Here is a 27,306-nt window from a genome sequence, read left to right on the forward strand (position 1 = left end):
GCTGTGGCCTCCAAGATGCTGCTCTTTCTGAGCCACCTTTGCTAATTGGAAACCTCCAACACGGGAAAGATGGGAGAGCATTAGTTGTGGGCACATGATTACTGGCAACTTTGATATTAATCAGCCAGTAATCATACCTTCCAACCAAACACCAATGCCAGACTGCTGGGGAAGGCACAGTCAATCTCACTGGGCAATTTCTATGTAAAGGAACTCTACTACTTTTCTTGTAGCATTTTAAGCTTCAGGGTATTTCTCTAATGAAGGATTTAAAAAACATGTGACCCTTGGCCAGAGATTTGGTTCTGTCACTAATGCTGCAGCTCACAATGTTTGAGAAACCATGCCCCATCACTGGAAGAGTTCAAAGCCAGGCTGGATCGAGCTTTGAGTAACCTGGTCCAGTGGAAGCTGTCCATGCCCGTGGCAGGGGACATGGAACTACATGACCCTTAGGGTCTCTTCTTATCCAAACTATTCTGTGATTCCATTATTTTGTGACCTGGAGTTCTCAGAGTCTTCAGGTGGAGCAAAAACCAGGTGCCAGTAAAGTGTAAGTTCTGTTAAATTGGATCTCGTCATTACAACAACATTTATGCAGAGACAGTGTTGCACTGTAACACACTAATTATTATTTATTTATTTTTTAAAGTGTTTTTGCAGATGAATGAGTAATCTGAGAAGCCGGGGCCGGCGGGGATGCAGGTATCCATGGTTACCTGCCTAGCGACAGCCGCTGGCGCTGCTGAGCCAGCCCTGCCCCGCTCCCTGCAGCCCCATCCAGCCCAGGGCAGCTCCCCTGGCGTCGGGGAAGCTGCTCTGCAGTCCAGCTTAGAATCACAGTTGGTGCTTTTATATGAAAAAAAAAAAAAGAAAGAGGGAGGGGACCGATGAAAGACTCCGGTCTCTCTAACAGCAATAAAAATCCAGTTGTGGCTCCAGGCAGGATCTGAGTCAGTGTGTTGATGTAAATCCTCAGCTGTGCTGTAAGACACAACTTTGCACAAAAGTTCATTTAGGGCAGGATTTAAGGGTATTGATTCATTTCTCAGCCAGACATAGACCAAGTACTAATAAACTAGGGTTTGACTCCTTGACTGGGTGAAATGAAGCATAGCTTCATTAAAAAAAATATTTATGTCATTTCAGAAACAGAAGATGCATTTATCTTATAAATGAGATTTAAAAATACATTTATAAAAAGGCTATGAGTCAGATTCTCCTAATTATGTCAATTTAAACTGAGTTAATTGCAAATTTAGAGCAATAAATTTTACTGGACCTGGTTATGAAGGTCTTCTCAAATGTTGCTGGTTTATGCATGCCATGACTCACCAGCATCAAGTCATGGCATACAGAGGTCTGCAGTTGATGTCACAGCCTTGGGCTCTGCTTTTCAGAACATTTTCTCAGAAGAATGACTTGCAAGTACTTTTCACCTGAGTACTCAGGATGGTATTTGTGGTCTAGCTGAATTGCTTACACAAACAAGAGAACAAATTGCTTATGTAAGTCAGGCACTTCTGGTGCAGTCTTGTCTGTAAATAGGGATGCCCTTGTCTTCCTCCTCAGCCTCCCCTGCTGCAGCACTCAACTGCCTTGCTGTAGAAACTTACCAAAAATCTTTTCTGAGCTTACAGTCCTGAGTTTGCCCTTCCAAGCAGTGTTCTGCTGAGCAAGAGCTCCTTTAGGAGGTTTCTTTCTGGACTATTGATCTGTTTTTGGCCTCTGGTACATTCAGGGGTGCAGTCTAATGAATGTGCTTTTGCAGTAAATCCTTGAAAGCACTATTGTTTTCTGATTAATTCTTGCTCATGACTTCCTTGAGGTTAGTGCCATGGGAGGTGTCTCTTACTCTAAATCTTCCAGAGTAATAAACTCAGTCATCTGTAGTGCTAGATCATTAACCTTGTCCCTGGTTTGGGCTGGATCAGCTCAGACTCCTCCCAGCAGTTCTTGGGCACTCGCTGGGAGTTAGTACAGAGCAGACGCTGTTCCCCCAAGGCAGTTTGAAAGCAATCTACAGTGCTTTGGAGACAATGAGTGGTCACTAGTGCTGGCATTCTGGATATTTTGGTCTAGCCAGTTTCAGTATAAAAGTGTTCTGGGCATGTTTAATCTTCTGTAAAGTAGTGCAGTGCTTTAACTGGTTATTACACTGTTTACTTGCCACCTCTTGAGCAGGCTGAGCCTGATCACATTTGCAGAGATATAAACAAGTACAGGGTTCTCATTGTTTTACATTTACTGAGATCCACTCAGAAAAACAGAAACCTGCAAGAAATGCATTTGGAGTGCAGATGGTAGTGGTTAGGATGCAGGTGTTTTTCAACCAATGTCTGTCATGGGGAATAAGAAAGTTTCAGCATGTTGTCCCATTTTTATGGAGATTCTAGGCTAGAAGGTACCACACGGATTCACTGAATGATGTTCATCTGTGTTTATCTGTCAATTCTTGTGTTGTAACTGGATAGTTAGCAGTGGGGGTTTGTGAAGCACATAGCAATTAGGGTTATAATTCAAGACTCCTAATAAGATCTATGGTTTATTGGGTAAGGAGAGAAATGGCCTTAGCAAAACAAGGGACTGATGTTACCGAGTATGATGCTGGTGTCCTTGCACAGTTAGAAAAGAAGGGACTTTTTGCTCACTTGGAATGTTCTCCAGAATCTTTGTAGTAAGTGCATTTCTCCTTTATTTCTATGCCTTTTTAAGCGTGTATTGAAATTTTCATTGGTATTCTTTTTATTTCACATTGTAATTACAACTCAGGACTAAGATCAAATTACACCCATCCTTTCTTTTAATCTGTGTATCCTATCTCTTTTGCTTATAATTAAAGTTGTATCTTTCCTTGTATAGAAAGCTACAACTTTCTTTCATCTTCTTCCTTGTAAAACACTTCTTGGCTGAATATAATTTGTTCTTCTGTGTTAATTTAGGCTAATAATTCCCCTTGCCTAATTTGCAGCCCACATAGTGATGCAACTTCCCCTTGTTTTTTTCCCAGATAAGTATTGCCACGGTTCTTTAATAAAATGATGTAGGACTCTGTTTACAAAAGAGTGCTTCTGTGGTATCTTACTGCTTTCACAGGAAGCTTAACAGCTTGCAGAACAGTAAGTGGCAAATGTTTAAAGCAACATTATGCCAACTTGAGGACAAACTGTTCCTCTCATGAATGTTTTCAGGCTTAAATGAGAGGAAAATCCCCCTTACAGAATGTGAATTCTTGGAGGCGGCGGGGAGTGACTGCCACTTCTTTGCCTTGCCAGCAGCTCTGATTCTCAAGCACCTCCCAAGGCTTTTTTAGATCAGCTGTAGTGTACTCCCAGCAGCAAGTAGGGAAAAAGCTGTGACTGGCTTTGCTGAGGAGCAAAGCTTCCTCTTCCATGGAGGAGGCAATAAGTCTTCCAGTCTGTCTCAGACAGAAAATATTGGGTTTTGCCCACAGATGCTGGAAAGGTACTGAGGGAGGAGACGTGAAGCCATGGCAAAACTATTAATATGAGTAAGCAAAGACTGACAGTGTATTTGCAAAAACAGTGAGACAGAACAATTCCAACTTAAACAGTGATGAGTCAGGCCGAAATATGTGGAAATTTGGGCTTGGATGCGAGTCATCCATTCAGAAGATTAGTGGATATTACTGAACTAACAGTAGTTTAACTAAAGAGAGAAAGGAGCCCTCTATAATCTCCTGAAAGGTGGTTGTAGTCAGGTGGGTGTTGGTGTCTGTCTGTCCATTAAAAAGAACTATTTTTCTGCACTAATTTTATCTTCCATCTTCAAAGTTGACAGGCAAAATTGCTAAGCAGGTGAATTTCAGAGGCCAAATAAGAAGTTGTAGATTTTTTCAAAAATTATTTTAGTTATTTCAGTTTTTCAAGCACATAGAAGCAAAGTGCTTCTATGAATCCCTTTGGGGAAGAAAGAACTAACTAGAAAATCCTCTTTGATATCCATGAAGCTTGGCTTGGGGGCATGGAGTTAGGCAAGGTTTTGAGGAATTTTTTGAAAAGTCTAAAATATACTTTTAATCATGTGGACATTCTTTACATGGAAATCCTGTTTTAGTAGAGAAAAGGGAAAGAGCATGAATGATGAAATATTTGCTTTGTAGGTAAGAGGATGTGCTGATCAATGTAAAGAAAATGCTATTTTGTGATGTATGGTCCATTTTTCATGGGGATTTCAAGCAGAAATAATTGGGACTTTTTTAAGGTGATTAAGTTATGCCTGTATTGAGGAAAAGGAAACATCATAAGGAGGATACATGGTGTGGTCTGTACTTCCCCTTACATCATTGACAGCAGTCAGTCTGTATTTATAAAAAGTAGACTGTACCAGTAAGTTAAAAAACTGGATTCAAGGCCTTGATTATGAGAAAATGAAGATTAAAGGGATAGTGGTTTTGATTCAAGTGCTAGACCTCTGTAAATTAATAACTGTCTGAAGCTTCATTAGGCACAAAAATGATGGAAGCATTTTTGTTTAGTTGTTTTGTTCATTAAAAGCCAACAGTATGATTTATTCTGATAGATCATTATTGTCTAAAAATTCTTCTTTCTTTATGGCAATTTTGCAATGGCTGCAACAACTTGTGCAACAAAATGAGGACAAATATGTTAGTAAAATAATTTTTTTCCTTTGGTACCTTCTGTAAGCAGGATCCCATTCCTGAATGCTAGATTCGCTTACACATGACATTAAAACTGCAAAGCAGGACTGCAGGAAACAGCAATTGTCTGAAGGCAGCAAAGGTCAGTAAGTTTTTGTGCTCTGCTGGTTTTTCCTCAGTTTATTAGAAAGAGTTGAAATTCATCTCCTGGCACAGTATTTCCCATGTAAAATTATCACAAGCAAGTGTGCTACAATAATATTCTTCATGATAGTCTGCTGCAACATATCACATATACCTTTATGATGTTCATGGAAAAAGAACTAATTTGTGGTATAGTATTATGATAGATAGTTAACAGATGTTTTATTGCTTTTCAAACATAAAAATAATTACATTAATGCAAAAAAACTGGTGGCATTTTGACTAATTTTCAAATAATAAAAAACCTGCTTCCATGCATATGTTTACTTTCATAATAATAAAAATGAGAACCATAATAAAAAGAAAATAACCCTGTACCTACACCATAAAAAGAGAATGTTTTTCTTAAGAAATGTTTCCACAAAGCAACAGAGATTGTCTGAAGGAGTCATAGTGAGCTCACAGTAGTGGATTTGATAAAGATGAGCAAAAGCAATTATTAATTGCCATTTCTTGAACAGATTAGTTAGAGGTGCCTCTTGTGAGCAGTAAGTTCCCTGTCCTATAAACTAATACAGCAATTAGATAGCATAGACAATCAATATCAAACCACTTCTGATAAAATATCTGATTTTAGTGGAGAAAAAGGTATTTCAGTAGCTTTTGGAAAGGAAGGCTGCCGTAAGAATCTGCAGTACAGACCACACACAGACAGAAGTACAGACCACATCATGTATTTCAAATTTTGCTATCGCAGCTATTTGTTAGCTCCAGGCACAGGGTATCTGGTGTGAGCCATAACAAAGTCCCAGGGCCGTACATTGAAAAATTGTATTTCCTAAATATTTGTAAAAGAATTTCATACAAAAGCCTATCAGCCAAAAGTTTGTAACAGAATAATACTTCATATGTCTCAAATATTTCCCATGTTCCACATGGTAGCATTGAATCTCCTTGATTGTTTAAATATCTTCACAGGTTAATGACATCTAAGAAAGTCTTACTTTTCATCACAACCCTGGAGTATTTGGTTCTATTATGTTCTCACTTTAGGTTTAGTTGGAGGCTAAAATGAAGAATGCAGCCAAACACACACTGCAGCAAACCCAGAAGCAGAGGCTGAAGGTTTGGACACACAAAAATAGAAGTAGCTGTGGCTGCTGAATCACACAGTTCTATGAAGTGCAAACCTGAGGTCTGCATTGTATCATCCATAGACTAGAGCAGAATGATTAACTTCCTCAGGACAATGCAAAAAAGATTACAGGTTTTTTTGATCAGTGATGTGTTGGAAAAGATGCTTTTAAGCAGGCATTAAACGTAAATATCAGCAAATATCAGATTTTCTTCCTTTGCCAAGGAAAGAGAAAAAATCTTGTATTTCCAATACTTGGAGACATGGGCTGTCAGGGACAGAAACATAGTATTCTTCAGGGAGGTCATTCCAGCTCTAAATGCTCATTTTAACTGTAAAGAATGGAACTGATACAGGCTAAGTAAGCAAAACTGGAGTTTCTTCTCTGAAAATTCATGTGGAAGTTAAAGTACACTGAGAAGAGATTTTTGTTTCATTTGTTCTCTGCTGTCATGCCATTGCCTGGTAACATTTTCACATAATGCAGGCTGACACTTGGAAGCAGAATTAGTAGGAGGATTGATTTTGTTCCCTTGAAGAGTTTATTTGCTTTACAGCAAAATACTGAATGCTTCAGGTGTGAGCTCAACCTCATCAATTTCCAACCTCAAACTTTTATGTTTAAAATTATGGGGATTTTATGTTGAATGTTCCTTTTATGTCTTGTGAGAACTGCAGCTCAGCTGCTTGTATCACTTTTTTTTGCAATTTTCAGTGCAAATGCAACATCCCACATGAAAAATTATCATATTTAATAGTTTAGTAGAAACAGCTTTTGTCTGGAAACAGACCAACCAACATATTGAAACTTTTCTCATGTTATTGTGTATTGTTCAAGCCTGGGATGCACAAGAAGTGCTTCTGCTAGCCACCTGCAAAGCTGTGGGAAAAGGCACTCAAAATTCACCTAATTTTGATGTTATCTGTTCATAAAAACTCATATGTAATAAAAAAAACCTGCAAAAAATATAGTTAAGGATGAAAGATCAAGCTGCACAGAAGCTAGGGAGCACCACAACCAAGAGTTGCCCCTGAAACCTTCATCTCACTACCATGGGAATTAATTTTCTGCATTAAATCTTAAAGGCAAAAAATAAGGGGGAAGAATAGTATATGATTACTTAATTAAAGAATGTATTGAAATACAAGTGCACAAGGAACAGAATAAAGGTTGACAGGAAATAATTTATCTGATGTTTCCTATCTTCCAGTGTCAAGCCTCAGCTCTTCAGCCTGCATTCCCCCATGGGTGGTCACACACCAGCTGCAGTGCCATAGTTGTATGGCTGAAATGGTAAATGATAGCAAAAGAACTTCCAACCTAAGTGATATTATATTCACATTTTAGTTTTGTAGTTGGTTACTTTATTGATTTCAAAAGGTGACTGAAAGCTTTAGTTTGACTGAAATCTGCTTTTACATGACAATTTAAGAACCTCGGTCATATTAGAACCCTCTTGTTTATCAGATTGCTGATATCAAAGCTTCATGTAGGTCACCTTTGGACAATAAGGGTCTCTTATTTTTTGTGGGAATATCAGTCCAGGTGCTAATGCTTAAATGCCCTGATGAAGGAGAAAGAGTAACAAAGAGTGGTTCCTCTACGGAATAAATTTGTGCTCTGTGCTGTGTGGCGCTTCTTGATTGAAGGTGGATAGCTGTGGCCACCTTCCAAAGCATGGGTGGAGAGATTTGCTTACTTTAGCACATGTTTTTAATTTCAGCTCCTCATGGAGATGGGAGGTCCCTGAGCCTGCGGCGTGTTGTGCACGGAAGGTTGGTGCTGCTGTGGTGCTGAAAGCAGGCTGTTCTTCGGGGTGCAGTGGGGTGCTTCTCATCCCTAGGCATGTAAAATGTCATGGCCTGTAGGATATGGCTCAGCTCCTTTTCTCCACGATTCGGTGATGACCTACATTAACATATATGTGTGTTAGTTGTTTTAGTATTGCCGAATATCAAAGATTTGGTGGGAAGTTGCTGCCGTAAGAACTTCTAAGAGGATATGCAATACTGTTTTGTAAGAGCTGTGGAGCCACAATCAGCAGCTGTATCTCACTGATGAAACAATCACAGAGGGGTAACTGAAATAGCTAAGAAAATTTATCAGAAAAAGAACACCTTGGAACTACAGCTATTTCTCTAAGTTCTCTCAAGATGCTCTGGTGCGTTCATATGAAAATGACTCCTCAGCTCTCCATATGGACAATGAGTCATTCTAATGTCAAATGCCCAAAGCCTGAGGAAATTGCAGGTTTGTTGTTGCTGAGTCATAGTGGCATGTACATCTTGCAAGCTTCAGCTGGCATACAGGAAAGAGTGAAATATACCACTTGCTTCTCAAATCTTTTCTTGTCTCAGCCTATTGGGAGGATTGTCTGCTTCGGAGAGGTCATAGAGAATAATGTTAGGAGTGCCCTCAGATGATGCTTATTTCCTGTTTGCTACTTGAGCTACTAATTAAAATGGAATGCTGAGTGGAGTGTAAATGAGTATTATATAGAATGGGTCATTAATGACCTTTTACACTAGTCTGGCATTTCTACTGAAAGATCATTTCCCCTGCTGCAACAGTGGAAGGAGATGCAGCAGGGTGAGAGCTCTGTCTGTCTGTTGCACATGTGTGAGCACCACCACTCACTATGCACCACTGAAAACAGCTTCCATTCCCATTATACAATACCAATTTTAATTGTTTATACCTTTCTGAAGCACTAAGTCAAAATGTTTCATATCTTTCCTGTGCTTCTGGCTGAATTCCAGAATATTTCAGTCAAATAATTCAGCTCCTTCAATAAATGAGCCTAAGAAAAAGGTGCCACTTTACTCATGTTAATACTTTGAGATCTGTTCTGTAAAGTTCTCCAGCACTATTCTGCAGGTATTTTAAATTTGGCAAAGAGATAGCTCTCATGTCAAAAATAAGCCTTCCTGGAGTTGACTACATGATAGGTTAGCAAAAGCCCAGTATGTCCTCAATTTCCTGAATTGGGATGAACCTGGCCAAACAGCATGAGAAAGGCAATTTTCTTTTGATACAAAGGCTCATCCCAGGCCTGTTAACTTTGATGTCTCTCCTAAAGGTATTTTCAGCAATACTTCCTTGTGTGTAATCAAACCTTGGAAAGTCCCATGGCATCACTGCTATTGCTCTCCCCTTGGACTTGTTCTTAATGTGTAGGGAGTGTATCTGGAAAGGCATACCAGGCAAAGCTGCTGCTCTATTGGCCAACTGACCTTGTTTCATCCAAATCAGACAGCTCTAACAGCTGCAGCTCAGCACTGGGCCAGGTGCAGCACATGGGTTCTCAGGGAGAAGTGGGATCCGACAGTGACTTTCTGGAACACTGCAGAGTGCATCTTAGGCAGCTTGATACCAGCAACTGGTACTGCTCACACTTTGTCTTCATTAAACAAGCTCAGCTGTGGCTTGCAGAGGAAGCTAACACCACTAGTGCCACTCTTTCAGCAATGCCAATTGATGTTAAATCGGTGCAACACGCAACACTGCAAACAAGGCAGCCATTGATTTCTTACTGCTGGCTCATGGCCATGGGTGCGAAGATTTTGATGGCATGTGCTGCGTGAACTTAAGTGACCATCCAAAGTCCATTCATAAGAGTTTCAGCAATCTTAAGCAGCTCACTAAACTGCCACTGCAACGCAATGAAGGTGATTGGTGGGGGTGTCTTCACGGCTCGACAGCCTCAGCTTCAAGGCATGGCTTAAACACCTAGTAATGTATAGCATAGTTTTCCTCTGTGTGTTCTTAATGATTGTGATATACACCCCATGTATTGTATCTTGTGTGCAGCAAATGATCAATAGCAGTCTAGATAAGATAATGGCTTTACTGGTGCAGACAGTTTTGGCTGTGCAACACATAAACAAAGAAGAGGGAATTGTTACCCATAGGTAAGGCTTTATAAAAGGAAGGCCTTGTAGCATGGCTCCATGTTACTTCTGCTCTGGGAGAGTGACTGAGCTGGGACAGCGGTAGAGAGACATGAGAGATGTGAGAGACCTGCTGTGTGACAGCCACGTGCCCACACCCTGGTGCATGGTGATTGACTGACTTGGGCCTGTTGTGCTGTGTTAGCTGGTGATAACCAGCTAACTGCTGAAAAAAGGCCAGGTTTTTGGCAAAAAAGAGCACAGCTTTGTACCTGCCTGGGGTCCCTATGTTGCCCATTACTGCAACACCTTCCTTCCTGCCGGTGAAAATCCTCCCAATTTTTTTTGAGGTGATAATGATTATGTCAATTAGAATTCATACAGGTTCAGGAAAGTTGTGAGCAAGCTGTAGCTTTAAGCTTTTTAGAAATGTTCTGCAAAACAAATTTGCAAGCTTCATTGTTATTTTAAGCCATTGCTTTACCCTTGGCTGATCAGGTGTAACACATGTACTTTTCTCACAGAATAAACATGCTTCTGTCACTGACTTTGGGTGAACTCAGAAAATCTTTCCATGTCTTGGAACACTTTTAACCCTATCCTGGCTTTCTGTGCCTAGAAGGGGAACCAACCTAGAGTAGTGCTTATTTGAGAAAAACAAAGAATTGCAGAGCACTTCTGTCCATGCAGTTTGCCTTGGAGTCTTCACTGCAATGCAGGTCAGGCTCTTCTTTGCTGTTTTTGTAATGACTTTTGCCTCAGGCTCCTACATCTAGAGTTCTTATGCTCAACCTGCTATATGGATCACTAGGAAAAAAAAAGTCTTCTAAATTACACCAAAACAGTAGCGAAGAAGTGGAGATTTGGCACCTTCTCATTTAAGCAGACAGGGAATCTTTCCTCATTACTTCTCTGGATTATATTTGTAAGGTCAGGAACTTGTTGAAGATGAAAGTATCTAGGAAAAGCATTCATCATTAGAAATAGCTACAGGGTAAAGGGAGTTATTTATGAGTGGAAATTTGAACCATTGGGCTGAATATGGGAAAGAAAACTTGCCTATGGCACTGCAAGTAATTTGCTTAGAGAAGACATGTTAGGTCTGGCCTGATAAGGCAGCGAGGAAAATCAGTCAGAAATTACATCTACACTATGTCTTTATTTAACAATCTATGCCAATTTTGTTTAGCTTATTACAAAAAGCTTACAGAGATTCAAAATGCTCTAAGTGATGACCTCTGGACTATGACACAGAGGGGGAAGTCCCCCGCTGCTCTTATCAGAGTATCAGGAAATGATCTGGCGACCAAATTCTTTCAAAGAGCCATGGCAGAGCTCATAGGAGCCACACATTTGATAGCCTTTTATGTGCTACACCATCTCCTCCTCACCCACACTGGACTGTTGGATTAAATGCAAATGAGTGCATAAATACTGCCAAGAACAGCTCTTGAATCCTCAGGCTGATTGGAACTGCCTCATTCATGCTCTTATGTCTAATAGCTTGTGCCTTCCAAAATCGGTTTGACATATTTAAACCACTTATTATAAGTGATCCCTGTCCTGTTCTGAGCCCTGAATGCCACCTGGCACATGAGCATGTAGAAAACACAGTCCTTTATGGGCCAGGAAGGATGATGGAGCACGAGTGCACTACTAGAGGGCCCAAACTGATTTGGGTGTGCCTTCAATCCATTCGTCTGTCGTGCACATGGAAGTTTCCATACCATTGTTGGAATACTTGTTATAGTTTAAATCATCCTTATTTAAAAGATTAAAAGAACAGTAAGGACAATATATAAATCTATTTTCATAGCCTTGACCTAGTGGTCTTTCAGTGGTTAGGGTAGAAACACTAAATGTGTGTATTAGGAGGCATCAGAGGCAGTACATTCAGCTTTACTTTGTCCAGTTCCTACCTCCACTAGGTAATGAGTATTTCATTCAGTGGCTCAGTCTTAGAATGTTTGCCTGAAGCACTAGGACAAATGCTAAATGACATTTGTGAGGTCCACTTCTATTACCTGGCTCAAGTAAATGTGCAAAATTGCAGCAAGAAGGAACTCTCAGTATATTCCCTACTGCAGTATGTGCTGCTGCATGTGTTGACTGCTTTTAGCTGGCATGGTTGGTTTCTTATAGCCAAGCCTCTTTTTTACAGCTGCAGATACAGTCCCAGTAACAGAACCTATGGAACAAGCCTCTGATTCTTTCCTCTGCCTTCTAGGTATGGACTGTATTATCACCCCAGTAAGTGTGTAAGAAATACACTGATTTGTGGGAGTAAATCTGTTTTCTAGGACTACCGTGCTCTATTGAAAACATATCCAGATTACTTGCAACTTGGATAAATGCCATGCATTAGTCACCTATGCAATACCATTCTCCAATTCTACAGGGTAAAGGGTGAAAACCTTGGTGACACCAATGTATTTTTTAGAGCAATAGAAAATGCATACTCAATTACTTTGCAATGTTTTCTAACTTTTATCACTGTTATTTGAGACCAGTTCTTGGTTTTGTTTTTAATAAATAGATCAGTCATCCTTAATTCATCTCTGAAGCAGCAATATGTCCAAGAAAACAGTGTGTGAACATCCTGTAATTAGTCCAGGCTTACGTACATACTGTGTTATACATAGATTTAATAATAATAAAATATGATAATTATACATGTTCAGTAATATATGATAGACTTAATAATAATGTCATGGCTGGGTATCCAGGGCCTTCCGTGCTTTAGCATTCTTTTTACCTTAATCATCTACCCAAAGTCATAACTTTGAATTGTCATTGGTTTTTTGAGTTGACGTAAACAGAGTGGAGGGATATTCATCACAGGCTGTTTGGGTCACCTGTCTCTGTGAACCTCAGTAAATGGCATGAGTTCATACTGGGGTGAAATTTGGTATCAGAGGATCACCAACAATAAGAGCAGTGAGGTATGTGGATGAAAATTTCAAATAACATCTATTTGCCTTTAAAAATTTGATTCTTGCTACTCAGGCCATGACAAAGAGGTTACTTAAACTGATTTAATGAGTTCCTAGTATGTTACCCTAGAGATGGAACAAGGAAACAGAAAGTCACTTCTCTTTTGAGATCCTAAAATATTTAGGCAGTTCACACCCACCTGTTTCTATCTGATTGATGGTATGTAATTTTCCAAATTTGATAAAGCTAAACATTGAGTTTTAAAGTTAAACTATTAGAAGAATTCTTCTCAAGACCAGGAGCCCTACTGTAATGGATCTTGTAAGAATTTATTTCTAATGAGATTTTCAACTGTGATGGCAAGTTAACGGAATGATAACAGGACTACAGCCACCTGGAACACTGTTACAGAGGGTTGAAATACATCAAAGAGAAAACAATCAGCAGAAATATGTTTAAGAATGTCGAAAGGGTTTGGTTTTTATTTATTTTCTTGAAGAGACAGTAAACTTCTTACTTATTTTCATTTGTTTTGGGACACCACCTAAAGACACTGGATATCCATGCCTAAGTCCATGCCTAGCCTGACACAGAGATGATTTGAGAAGAGGCTGATCTTAATTGAATTTGATGTTGGTTGCTCTCACCACTGGCCCTCTCCTTCATTCCATTTCTAATAGTACTAACTTCATTTTAACGCAAGGAGAACCACACTACAAAATAGTGATGAATGTTGCAAAGTGGAATTGGCAATTCTCAACTATTTTTAGAAATTCCTCCACTGATAAGTGAAGAATGAAAAGGTCCTGCAAATTATCATAACCCAGTCAAATAACTTGAATCATAAAGAGGTTTTCACCATTGTTTTTCTGGGAACAAAACCTGTTTAGAGATGAAGAGTGAATTGTGGGCTTCCTAATAAGCCTATTACAGAGCAAGATTTATAGCTAAATCCATCAGCATTCCTGCTTTCCTACTAGCTATTCCTTGCACCTTTTCTTCAACAAAGGAGATTTCTTTTACACAAAATCTGAGTACTTTTTCTCGTCTAAATAATGTCAGATGTTCCTCTGAGTTGCAATCCAAGCATCAGCTTTATCAAGGTATTTCATACTCGAATTAACATTATTTCTGAATTAATGTTCTTAAGTTTTTTACATAAACAATAAATCTGTGAGGATGGTGCCACCTAATGTAAGTAAAGAACATGGCAGCTACTTTTAGTTTGATGCTGTTAAATTACCAGCAGGAATTGAAAGATTAGGAATTTAGTACTCCCTTCTGTTTTGTCTCACACTACCTTGCTTTCGAGGCTTCCTTGAAAACATGATATAAATGTGTATTTTAAATGAAAGTAGAGATTCCTAATTTTACCCCACTGCATCTATTCTATGCTAATTTAAAACCTGACTGACAGAAAAGATGGATAGAAAACAACCTCAATATAAAGAATATAATTTTTACCAGGACAGAGATTAAAGCTGTTTCTCCCTCTGTCCAGAAGAATCTTTCACTAGTTATAGAGATTTAAGCTTATACTTCTCTTTATCTGACCCAATGATTTTTTAATCAGCTTACATCAAGCAGAGCAATTTTAACAAGGAGGACTAAGCATCTTTGTCATCTATTCATTTAGCAACAGCAGTTGTTTAGAATAGAATAGAATAGAATAGAATAGAATAGAATAGAATAGAATAGAATAGAATAGAATAGAATAGAATAGATCTAGCTGGAAGTGATGTACAATCCAACTGATCCAACTGATTGATTACTTCAGGACTGACCAAAAGTTACAGCATATTATCCAGCCATTGCCCAAATGCCTCTTAAGCATTGACAGTCTAGGGACATGAAACATATTTAGGAAGCCTGTTCAGTGTTTGATTCCCTCTTGGCAGAGAAATGCTTCCTACTTTTGAACCTCACATTTTTTAATATATATCAAATACAGACTTGAATCTGTATTTTTGAATATATATCAAATACAGATTTGAATCACATAGTTATTAAGGGTGTCAGTAAAGGGGGCAGAATTACATGTCTAAATCCATTCAGGCATAAATTGATTTCAAATCATATCTATTGTACCCTAGATAACTGCACTTTATTGAATTAAAAAGGAGTATGCTCTACTTGTGAACACAAATAATCTACTAAGGAAAAAGGAATATGAATACAAGTAAGCCAGAATGTTCTATGCCTGCAGATGTCATAAAGGAGAATTTACTCTCAGAGTGGACAGATTTACTGAGGAAATCAAAATAAAGGATCTGGAACTATGGTGTCATAGCACAAATACATTGAAACATCTAGGTAATTAGGCTAATAAATCTTATATCAAATCTTAATCATCAGAAGTGCCAAAGTTTAAATTAAGCATAACACCCAGTGCAGCTATAGAATGCTAAAAGTTATTGCAAAGAAAACCTTAAAGATAACTTCCTCTAGATTCCAGGTGTTACCTGAAAAACATCCAAAAGTTAGTGGATATAAAGAGCTTTTTATAAGCAGATATATTATGTGGGCAAACGTGCTTCTTTTTTTTTTTTTTTTTTTTGTTTGATTTCTTCAATTTTGTCAATTTATAAGTGCAAATTAATGTAGCAGATGCTATTAATTTATCATTATTTATCTCTAAAATATGTACTTTTTGGACAAATAATTTGGAAAAATTTGGATTGTAGAATAAATGGCATTGAATATTGTTAGTATATTCAGAGTGCATACTAAATATCATCATTTTAACATAGTGCTTTCAGTGATTTGCATAATTGAGTACTAAGAAACCGCTGATGGTTCCTCAGGAAAAATACTTGACAAATCATCTGCCATGCAGGCTATGTTTGCACACTGGGTCAGTCTAATCCTGTTGTACTTGAGGGATGCTTCTCCCTTTACTTTTTCTTTCTAATGAGATTTTCAACTGTGATGGCAAGTTAACAGCATGGAAATAGGACTATAGCCACCTGAAGCACTGTTACAAAGGGTTGAAATATGTCAAAGAGAAAAACATTTAGCAGAAATATGTTCAAGAATATATGAAAGGTTTCTTATTAATTTTTATTTCCCTTAAGAGACAGTAAACATTCTTACTTATTTCCACTTGTTTGGGGGCACCACCTAGAGACACTGGATATTCATGCCTAAGTTCATGCCTTGCCATGGAGCACCTCTCACTGTAGTGTTAACACACTTTAATGGCAGCTGGCCATCTTCTTTAAAGTGGGACAATTTGGAAGCTGTGTGGAAGCACATCTGAACTCTCATCTTAAGTCTAAGTAAAAGGCCAAGTCTATTAAGTGACATTTTCTTCCTCTTTTTCCAGCAAGCAGGGGTAATCCTGGAAAAATCGAAGTGATTGAGGTGTGTGATGGACATTGTGCTGTGTTTACCTGGAGGATGTGCAAGGCATGTGAACAAAGGCCATAAGATACCACGAATTTTCTCCAACCTTCTGCTAAAATGACGTTGGCAGGTGTAATGCCAAAAAGCTCTTTTGATTTATTAAAAAAATATGAATGTTGATACCAATATCCAACTGTGATGGACAAAGACTCTCTAACAGTTTAAAATTAGAAAGTGTATGTTTATTGTGATGCTCCCAAATACACACCACCATTTACTGGTGATTAGAGAGCCCTTTTATCTGTACAAGTATTGAATACCCAAAATACAAATACACATTCATAACTTTGGTGTCACCGACATCTTTTCATAAAAATCCTCTCTTTAGGATTTTTTCCTCTTCTGGGAAGCTGAGGCCCCAGAAGAAGAATGTAAACAATGGTTATCTGCTGCTGTGAAATGCAACAGGTGCACCTGTGATTGGCCTTCTGAGTGTTTGGATTTACTGACCACTCACAGCAGAGGTTTCTTGCTTTCTGCCTGGACACAGAACTTTGTTGATTCGATTCCTTTTCTATTCTTAGCTTAGCAAGCTTCTGAACTTTTCTCTCTATTCCTATTAGCATAGTAATAATGTAATACATATCATAAATTAATAAATCCAGCCTTCTGATCATGGAGTCGAGATTCTCGTCTCTCTCTCTCACCCTGAGGAATCCTTGCAAAGCCATGTGACACTTTGGTACATCCCATTCTCTGCTTCGTATGGTAATTAGTTCAAAAGCTATTAAGCATGCACAGTTTGTTCCTTGAAGTGGGTCAGTGGTCCCTTTCATGGGAAGGGGTCCCAAAATGAGGAAGTAAGTGAAGTATTCCTCGTTCTGACCTTCCTACCTTCTCAATGCAAATATGACAAATGAACCCTTGGTAGAACTCCTACTCCCTGTCTTCAATTGGTTTCAGAACAGAGGAGGCCTACAATTGTCTTATGTTCCTAAAAGCTACTAATCAGTTTCTATAGTCTTCATTATAAACCCTGCTAACCAAATATTGTGTTGACAATCAATCAGTTATTAGTTAACTACTAACTCTTAACTTCATCAAGGCCTACCCATTTATTTTAATTAACTCCAATAAAGCTTATCTCTAACTAAAACCTTAGTTCCTCTAAAATCTCTAAATTCCTTAAAGTTTATGTCTCATTGAAGACTGACTGTACGTGGAAAAAGAAACCTGTGGAGGGTGGTGGCAAGCAACAAGAGGCAACAAGAGTCACACGATGAAGCACGGAGGAGGAGGGTGTGTTGGGTAGGACTCGGAACACAGGAATTCTTCTTCTAGTCATGGCCTTGTTTTGGTTCCAGTTCAATGTGAGCACCATTTGTGCCTACCTTTTGAGAATGTAAAAAGAGAAAACCATATGAGGAAAATTTAAGAGGACCTAGGAGAAACATAGCTACAGTAAATGAGATTGCAATACAAACCTAAGCCCTAACAATGTGTTTTACTAGATGGCAATATGGAATTTAATTAGGTGAACTATTTTGTAAATCTTGATGCTGAATAATATATCAGCTGTAAAAAAAATGCAAAGAAAAAGGCCTGTGAATAGAAGCTACAGTGTTGTTTGGTAATGATGGCAAGGCACAGGGTTGGAGGTAAAAGAAGAAATGTATCCTGTTGTTGAAGGAACACATTAGGTTAGATTTACTTGAAGGGATTTCACTGTTTGAATTCTGCATTTGGCTTTGTAATACTAGGCTTTGGATATTAGCACAGAATTTAATAAGTTTATGATTATGTGGGAGAGACTTAGTGAACACCTCCTTTTGCCAGCCTTGGAACTGGAGAGTTAAAGAGTCTTTTTTATAAAAACTCCTGCAACAAGTCTGCCAAAACTCATTGTAACCTGTATATCCTACAGTACTGTATTCTGTATCCATACTGTAACCTGTGTAACCATACAGTAGTGTTGGCACCAGTCTACATTATAAGAATGTTAAACAGCTTTAGAAGTCTCTTTATCCTGAAATGGGAGAAAACATTTTTTAGCAACTGAATGTAACCTGCACTAGTTCGGAGAAAAAATATTTTCCTGGTGGAAGCTCCAAAGCCTGATTCTTTGCTGTTTAAAATGATGTTAATTCATATCTAGAAATTTTCCCCCCCTTGGAGAACCAAATTAAATGGGAGGAGAGTACAAGCAGTGATAATTCTATATTTTTTTTTTTTTTAATACATGAAAAACCCACTCTTTTGTTAGTAGCTGGAATCAGAATTGGTTTGAAGCCACAACGATGCTGATGTCTGTCTGAAGGCTCCCATCACCTCACCAGCAGATCTCTCCCCTGAGCTGGCTGTTGTTCACCACAGTAGCTGTCACCAGAGAAATTGGTTCTCTTTTTTTAGATGCTGAAGAGCTACTAATGGGATAATGAGCAGTTTGCACTTTCTCATTAGCACTTATTCATCATAGACAGTGCATACAAAGTATCTGTAGTTAAAGTATTAAGTAACCACTTTGGTGACATTTGTTCTGTATTATATTTCTGAAGTGTCTAGATTTTTATATTGGTATTTGATAAACTACGGCTGAAGCCCTGTATATTTAAATTAAACAATTATCCAAACTCATGGTATCAGTTCTACATTCTAAAATAAAGGGATTATTTTGTGTAAATCTTTGCTTCTTCTCCAGAAAACACCTTTTTGAGCTGTTCTTCTCAGACTCCCTTTCCTGTGATGACACAAAGAATATATATGAATATGAAAATATTGGTCTGCACCATACATGCCCTTGAGAAATTTGGTTTACTTTTAATGATGTTAAAAACTGTTTTGTAGTCAGTATAGCTGGAAAAAGAACATTTTTAGCACATTTATGCTAATGCCAAATTGAAACCATCTCAAGGCCTCTCACACCTACCTGAAAGGTTTAAGGACTGGAGAAGGTTCCTCTCTAATGAATTGGAAAAGGAGGAGGGGATGAAAGATGGGACAAGCGTTTTAGGACAAGCCTAAGAGGCAGGTCTGCTCCAGCCCATCTCATCTGTCTCCCAGGAAACAAGGGGTGGCTGAGCATGGCATGGCTGTTTCTCACAGCCGTGTTCCTGATCAAGCAGTAAATATTGCTCCCTACTCTTTCACCCTTTCTTACTGTGACCAATGCTAAACTGGGTTTTCAGGAATTTGGAATTCACTACTTATAGTGTCTCTTATGCACAATTCAATGATAAATGTAAAATAAACATGATTCCATTAACTTTATTTTCCCTTTCTCTATTGTCAGAATACTTCTCCCTCAGAGGATGCCTTCCTCTGTAGGTTTTTTTTTGGAGGGGGGTTTTCTTTGTTTTGGAAAGACTGCAAGACTGCAGAGAGGTTTGTTTTAGGAAGAAAACTCCCATATCCATTTGAAAGCAGGTTTTTACAAAAGCTTAGTTACAGAAACTGCCTTTCTGAATGTATTTATAAAAGCCATTTTTTAATAAACCCCTGGATTTTTCTCATGAGATAATAGTGGTTTGTCTTGATTTATCTTATTTTCCAAAGGTGGGAAGATGATGAGTGTTACTGACCAAACAATGCTCTTTGCACTAATCTGTGTGTTGTGGTAGATCTGAAAAGCTTCCATCAGTTTCTGGATCTGATTCTCAGATTCTCCAATCATGACAGTTTCTCTGAAACCAGCAGCACCTTGCAGGCAGATTTTGGCAGAGAACTCCCTCCCTCTCCTCTTTCAGTCTATCCACAAAGCAAAACAAAACAACACTTTTTAAAGAGGATGTAATAAATACTTGAGATGGAAATAGTTGATTCTTTCAACATTAATGAAAGGATTGTTTCTTTCTAATGATGTTCACAAGATTGACGCCTCAATTACACTGTTTAAAACAGAGGTTTCTCTTTCTTGTCTTTAGGATCTGTTTAGCAGAACAGAGTAGAACAGAACGTGAAGTGTGCCAGAGATGTTTTGTACTTGCAAGAATGTAATGAAGTTAATTAAAAATATGTATAAATTCATCAGATGTACACTCACATAATAATTTATTCTGGATAACATCTGTGGTAGTTATCAGGCTTGATCTGCCACTTGAATCAGAACTTGTCTCAGTTTATTCAGGGTGGTTTACACACAAATTCTGAATACCTCCAAGGATGGATATCCCACAGCCTGTCTGGGCAACCTGTGCCAGTGTTTGACCACTGTTGCTGTGAAGAACATTTTTATTACTCTGAAAAATGAGATTTTTAACCTGAAGTGTGTCTTTTTTAAATTAAGAACTGAGGTTGTTCCTGCTTGCATTCAAAACGGTAAAAATGGGAAGCCAGAAGAATTGTTGCTGTCTGGCCTCTGCCTCTCAGACAATTTGGTGTGAGTGCTCCTTCCTGCTCAGAAGTGTCCTTTTGACACAGCTCATCCTAGCAGGCTCACAAGCATCTCTGTAGGTCTATGACAGCTGTACATTGCCTAGAAAAGGAACTGTGCAATTGTGCCTACTGCTGTGTGGTGGAAGTCTGAGGCAAACATTTCTGAAAGAGCTACTCTGAAAGCAAAATGCTGATTTCCATGATATCTGTCCTGTAGGAGCCTGATCCTATTGAATGATTTGTGTGCTGAGTTTTTTTAATGTCTGGCTGAAAAAATGTTAAGACATAAATAAGCCCATTTCTTGAATAGTAGTTGTTCCTGTTGTTGCCTACTCTGGTCTGTGACAAGTGGGGCCGTTCAGAATGGGGTAGTTCCAGAAATTGCATAGATGGAGTCACAAATGTGGGATCTCTGGCTTACAAGAAAAGGAAATATTTTCAGAATCCCAGGTTGGGACTTGGGCACTTATATTTATGCATTGGACTGGTGATGCCCAAGATTTTTCTGAATTATAGCTCCTAATGCATAGTCATTATTTTGGGTAACAGAGTTTTTTTTTTTTTTTTGAGTACTAAAAGAATGCCAAACCTGAGTTTTCACATGGTTAAATGCCAATCTGAACCTCATGTTTACTAGAATTTATTGAGTGATGGGTTGTCAGGTAGAGCTCCTGTAAGAACAACAATATGGCCATCCTTTAATTTTATGCCATCCAAAGGTATTTGAATGAATGGAATGTCAATTAAAAACAGTCCTTTGAATACACATTAAACCTGAAGAATAAAAAGAAAAATAAGAAAGACAAGCCTAACTATCTAATCTTGAAATATTTTTAGAAATCTAATGCAAAAAAGACCCCTCTCCAGTTCTAATACAGCCAAATGCATCACTATTGATTTACAACATGCAAGCCAGAATAACTGGCTGGTGCTGCACGTTGTTCTTGCAGTGTTCTGTGCCTTTCCAATCCCTGTTCATGTGCCTCAAAAACATACTGCTGTTGTAATGCCCAGTGTAGGTTTTACCTCTAAGGAGCCTAACAATAGCTTCTATTCCAGAACAGAAATGGCTTGTTACAGGACAAAAGCCTTTTGTGAGGAGAAAAGTTGAAAAAACCAGTTTTATGCTCAGTTGTCTTTGTTTCCAGGCAGGCAGCTTAATAATGTGTGTTTGTCAGTTTAGTGCTTCTGTGCTGTTCCAGAGAGCAGTGCTCCTGGCCATGACTCGTTGGGTTGCTCTCCATGGTTCAGCATCTGCGTGGCCTTCTGGGAAAAGAACTTTACAGCAATTCTGTTTGAACTAACCTTCATTGTGTCTGTGCCTATAAATATGGGATACCTTTCTACCAGACCCTTACTAGACCATTTCTGATGGTGACCTGAACTAGAATGAAGTGGACATGAACAAAAAAGAAGATCTTAGTCAGCAGGTAAGAGATTGATCATAAATTATTTCCAAGCAGATATACTGATATAAAATACTTCTTGCATCTACCTCAAGGTTTCAAGTGAATGTGTTGTTCCCTGTGAATTATGTGCAAGGCTCTTCATGCATGTATGTTGAGCATGGTCTGATTCTGAAGGAAATGGAGGTCAAAGACAGGGTTCTTTTTAAGCTGGAAACACTCCATTTGCTTTGGGAAGCAAGTCCAAGAGATTTTGACTTCCTTTTAATTTCATTTATAGCTTTATCAAAAGTAACAGAAACAGATGTCTGAAATCTGATCCTATTAATATTATTGGAGAAACGTATTGGCTTTGACTTCATTAACCTAATCCAGGATCTGACCTGGATTAGAAAGTGACACTCTTGAGTCAGGCTACTGACCCAAATGGAAATGCTTAGTTTCTCTATAATTGCATTTTAAAGCAGATTCTAGTCCTGAATTCATACTTCTGTGGTCTGAAACTGCTGTGAAGGAAAGATCATTATTCATTTTGAGCTTATTCATTTTGAGACTCTGCTTTATGTAGGGATTTTTTTTTAACACAGTGCAGGTAGCATAGTCAAGGGAAAGTAATTGCAAATAATCTTGTTACAAGGACAACTCTGTTGCTTTGAAGCAGCAAGATAATCAACGACCTTGAGAAGCTTTTCTGGTAATTGTGTATGTAGTATGAAGGCTTTGAATGGGTGTAACAGACAATGGTAGATGTTAGATGTGAAAATAAGTAGCACAATATTGTGAGCTAACCTCACTAACCTCACTCCATTAATTTTCACATGAAGAATATTAATAATCTTGAGAATATTTAAAAGTTTCAAAGAAGGAAGGAGATTCCTTCTGCTCCTCACATTGCCACACATCTCCCTTGACCTACAGCAAGTTTGCGCTTCAACTTCTCAAACTGCAAAATAATGAGATGTACCTAACATTTATGCCACTTTCACATCCTTCACAACAGGGTTTTTGTAGCAGTAAATCACTCTCAAAGAGCCACTTTATCAAACAAGGTCACTGAGGGAGAAATTAGTCACAGCAATATCTTGACAAAGTAAGTGATCCTCATGTTTGTTGCTTACAATCAGTGACTCTTTATCGTCACACGCACGCCTTGTTTTAGCACTGCACCCAAGAGCCAAATCCCCTCTCTGTGCTTGGAGACACTCCCTGGAAATATCTGTGCTGTCCTCGGTACAACTCCATGCCCATATTCTGTCCTGGTTCAAATCTTTGTAGCTCCAGTGACTCCAGTGAGGCTTCATTAATTCCCAGCAGTAGATAATTTGTTCTTGCATCCTCTGCTCCTTCGCTGCCTGGTTGCTGGGGAAGCAGCAGGGCAATGCTTTCCTCCTGCCAGGGAAAGGGGCAGGGAAATCACTTGGACGCAGAACTACTTGCTTTATGGGTACTCTTGTGTGAGGTCTCAAGCAGCACCTCCTGCTGACTTGGCTTCAAGTATTTGAAATTTATTACTACACAAAAAGATTAAATAAACTTGATGTACCAAACTGGGACAACTGTAAAGAATTAGAATTGAATTAGAACTGGAAAAAATTTCAAACAATGAGAACAGTATCTCATGTCAGCATGACCTGAACAACATTTTTACATTTTTTTAGACTGGAAACATTTTATTTCAGTTTTTCAAAGTGTTTTATATGATAAAAAAAAATATAACCTAAGTGAAGCAATTAACTTTTCATATATAAGAAAATTCATCCAACCAAACCCTATATACTTTTTAGTTTTGTTTTAGTTTCCCACGTTTTTCTACTTCTTAGCCTTACCAGATTTTGACATTTACAGGTTCTTTGCAAAAATAAACTTTCATTCTTGAAAAATCTATAGCACTGAGTCAAAAAGACCATCACAAGTTGACCTCTTAACAGTCAGTTAACGATATGAAATAAAAAATGAGAAATGTGACTTAGTTCCTATTGTTGTTTGTTGAATGCTTGCATCACTTTTTCAGGTAGTCAGTAGCAGGAACATTGAGTTATTTTGTTGATTAGTTATACTAAAGCTCCTGCTAGAGTTCCACCTTGCCTCTTTCATCTTTTCCTTTGATAGAAATCCTTCTGCAGCTCTTATTCTAGAGTTACTCAGCTCCTTTTAAACTAACTCCTTTTCTCTCTTTTTTCCCTTCCTTTCAAATGCTTTACTGAGAGTTTATCTTTCTCATTTCCATGTCTCTTTTTGTCGATATGTTTTTGAGAGAGGTTTATAAAATACAATAGTGCTTGCAGTCTTGCCTGAAGTCATGACACTGATGCCTACACAAACAAAAAGTAGGAGAAAAATGGAAGGTTCCCTCTGCAGCATCTGCATTTGCCACATAGAACACTACAGATATATTTTCAGTCACCCATTATAACATTTTAAGGCAAAAGTTCAAGGATTGGCCTGGATTTTCACCTGTTTCATGCACCACAAAACTCAGTATTTGTTATTCCTCCCAAAGGCAACCCTTTACATTTCCAATGCTCTCAGCTCGGCAGGTTTACAGTGGAACTGCCTTTTGGCAGTGCTGTATTTCAAGATGTAGTTAATGCTTCACTTCAGAACTGTACAAAGCCCAAAAATGAACACAAACTTCTTAAGAAAAATTGCTTTAGATTTATATTTTCTGTGTTATCACAAGATATAGAATGTCCCTCAGATGTAGAATCCTGGTCGCGTGCCAGAAGCGGCGCTTAATCTGGTTAAGTAGAGCGAGCAATTTCATCTGCTGAAATAGTTGCCTGCTGTTACTGTCCTCTGTTCTCTTCTCTTCCTCCCTGCATGGTGCCTTAACATGCTGCTGCAAAGCTTAAGCGTGGCCCTTATCTGTTGATAGACAGAGACATCCAGACTCTTGTGTACTCAGAGGAACACAGCCGGCACAAAGTGAAGACGAGTAAAACTGTTATTTATCATGAGTTGAGATTATCCATAAAGGGAAACAAAGTGTGATCCTACTCTTCCTGCCTCTTGCAGGACTTGCACTGGTCCTCCTCTACCTGAAACCTTATCAGGTACAAGCTCCAGTGCAGAGGGGATCAATGTATCAGCACAAATTTCAGCACTGGCACAAGTAGACCTAACAAGTAGACCTAGAAATCAGAGCTTGAGCAAGTACCAATAAATATCAATGAAAAATAACATCAGATAAAACTTCAGAAAGAAGAACCTAAATCTCAGATCTGTCACACAATGTGGCTCACACTGTTTGTATTTTGGAGCTGATTCTTCTGGCAGGAAGATTTGAATTGCTGCCCAAGCATTCACTTGCTAAGACAGAGAAGCAAATTTCAGAACTGCCAAGACCTCTGACTTAAGGTGCAAGCAAATTTTTGAAAATCAGCAAACAAAAATTAATTTATGCTGAAACAAAAGTTGGGTAAAAGAACTTTAAAGTAGCTTATTTTCTAGTGCTGTTGATGCAGAGCAACAAAAACTGTGGGAGCACTCAGAAAGGAAATTAAAAGTAGTCAGAATTTTTGCTACATTAATGCCATGACTGTTTTACTTTCAGCACAGCACGACACATGTTTCATTTAAATTAAGTAATGATTTATAGCTAGCTCACTGTATCTCTTTCAAGGCACTATGTCACTTAACCATCCCTGTCTTCTGCAGAAATAAAAAATCCTTTCAAGAAATAAAAAGTTAAACATACAATTCATAAGTCCAGTTCCTGGGTGGTCTCCCCTCTGTACCCATATACTAAGCCTTTTCTGATGGTGCACACCACATAAACTACTGGACAAATAAGTCTAAGTCTGTGTTATAGCTCATGCATTTGACTGTCTTTAATATGAAGAGATGATGTAGTGGTACCTTGCAACAAATATAGAAATGTTTATTTCACTGCAGAAAATGAAATGAAATGAAATTTTCTAAGTGAAATTCCATAATGTCTGAGTTCATTTAGCAATTAAGAATCATTTCCCTGCAAAAATGTACAATGGACTGAGGACCTAAAGTAATTAATAGGTTGTTTTCTGTATAATTGTAAGAGTTTTCTTTATTTGCAAGTAAAAATGATCACTGTTTTTGTGTAAGAGTAATGAGTGCAGTATTTCTTTTGGGTCTAAAATCAAACTGCAGTACCATATCCTGGTTCTTCCTGGAGAAAAAACCCATTGCAAGCTACTATAGACGCATCAGTTATTAGCGGTCTGTTGCAAAAGAAAATTTCCATTTACAAACTTACAAGTGATCAGTCCTTCTCCTGCTCATGTCTATTCAGAAGGAATTTGTTTTGGTAAGGATTATAGTGTGGGAATAGTACCTTGTGTTCGTGAAATCCTTTAGAATGGCTAGTTATATGAATAAGTAGTTTTCTGACATTTTCCTTTAAACATCTATACAATCCTTTTCCTAATTTCAGTAGAGGTGCTGTAAAAAAGGATGAGCTCAACTTTCCTTCAGTCATTTTGCTGAATATTTTTCAGAGATCTACAATATGGATAACAGGCAAAAATTGTGTCTATTTAAAAAATTTTCAATAGCTATCAGCATACATTATAAAGCAGAAATGCATATGGTGTTATGATTATGTTACTGGTTTTGAGTTACTCAAAGGAAACAGAAGAATTCTGAAAACCCCATAAATTGTGAATCAAGATATTTTGATGATTGCAGCCTCTGCCACAAAAGATATTAATGTAAATATTTGTCATAAATCAATGATAATATAATTTTTAAAATTACTATAGCTTTCATAGCTGGAACTCTTGTCTACTTTCTCTCAAAAAATATTGTTACATGTTTAGAAATTAAATATTATGAATGTTTTATTTTAAGACCAGTGTTTTTCTGTTTGGCAGAGCCCAGTTCCTCCACCACTACTGTTTCTCCCCCAGCCTCATTCCCTTTTTGTATTACTAAGGAAAGTATTAAAATTATAATTCTGAATTAAAATCTGGTTTTGTCCACTTTTCTTTTCAAAAAAGTTTTTTTTATTGTGTTTCTATTCTCTAATGATACAGAGTTGTAAGGATTAGGTCTATTCTGCATGGGTGAATGTGAAGGGGTACCAGCAAACATCCAGAATAATTATATGGGGTGTTATAGGGTGTGTTATGGCAATAAACCAAAGCCCTTGGATGAAGAAATGGGTTCATTATCACAGAGTGCTAAAACTGGGGTAGGAAAGGATTTCTCTTGTGAATGCACCAGTGACTTGTTTGATTGCAATGGGCACCACAGGCACGTCCCTGCCACGATATGTGTGTGGGAGTCAGGGGTTTGTTTATCCTCCCCACAGAGCTGCTGGCCAGCTGCCTGCCAGGCCAACAGCAGGGTCCCAGTGAGCTCCAGAGCAGCTGGACATACAGCCAGTGAGCTCCAAAGCAGCTGGACATACAGCCAGTGAGATCCAGAGCAGCTGGACACACAGCCAGTGAGCTCCAGAGCAGCTGGACATACAGCCAGTG

General features: G+C 38.4%; 1 protein-coding gene across 3 annotated transcripts in view; it reads left to right on the top strand.

Annotated features, from left to right (window-relative positions):
* LGSN (lengsin, lens protein with glutamine synthetase domain) overlaps positions 1-27,306 on the top strand; it is a 57,895-nt gene that overhangs the window by 15,202 nt on the left and 15,387 nt on the right. For 2 of the 3 annotated variants that reach the window (XM_058021264.1, XM_058021265.1), the window contains exon 1: positions 21,842-21,871. The exons of the other annotated variant lie outside the window; for it this stretch is intronic. In XM_058021264.1, coding sequence (XP_057877247.1) covers positions 21,842-21,871 — 30 coding nt within the window. Of the gene's footprint in view, positions 1-21,841; positions 21,872-27,306 lie in introns of those variants that run through there. 3 annotated transcript variants of the gene reach the window in all.

Source organism: Melospiza georgiana, chromosome 3 (assembly GCF_028018845.1).
Source record: "Melospiza georgiana isolate bMelGeo1 chromosome 3, bMelGeo1.pri, whole genome shotgun sequence".
NCBI classification, from domain to species: domain Eukaryota; kingdom Metazoa; phylum Chordata; class Aves; order Passeriformes; family Passerellidae; genus Melospiza; species Melospiza georgiana.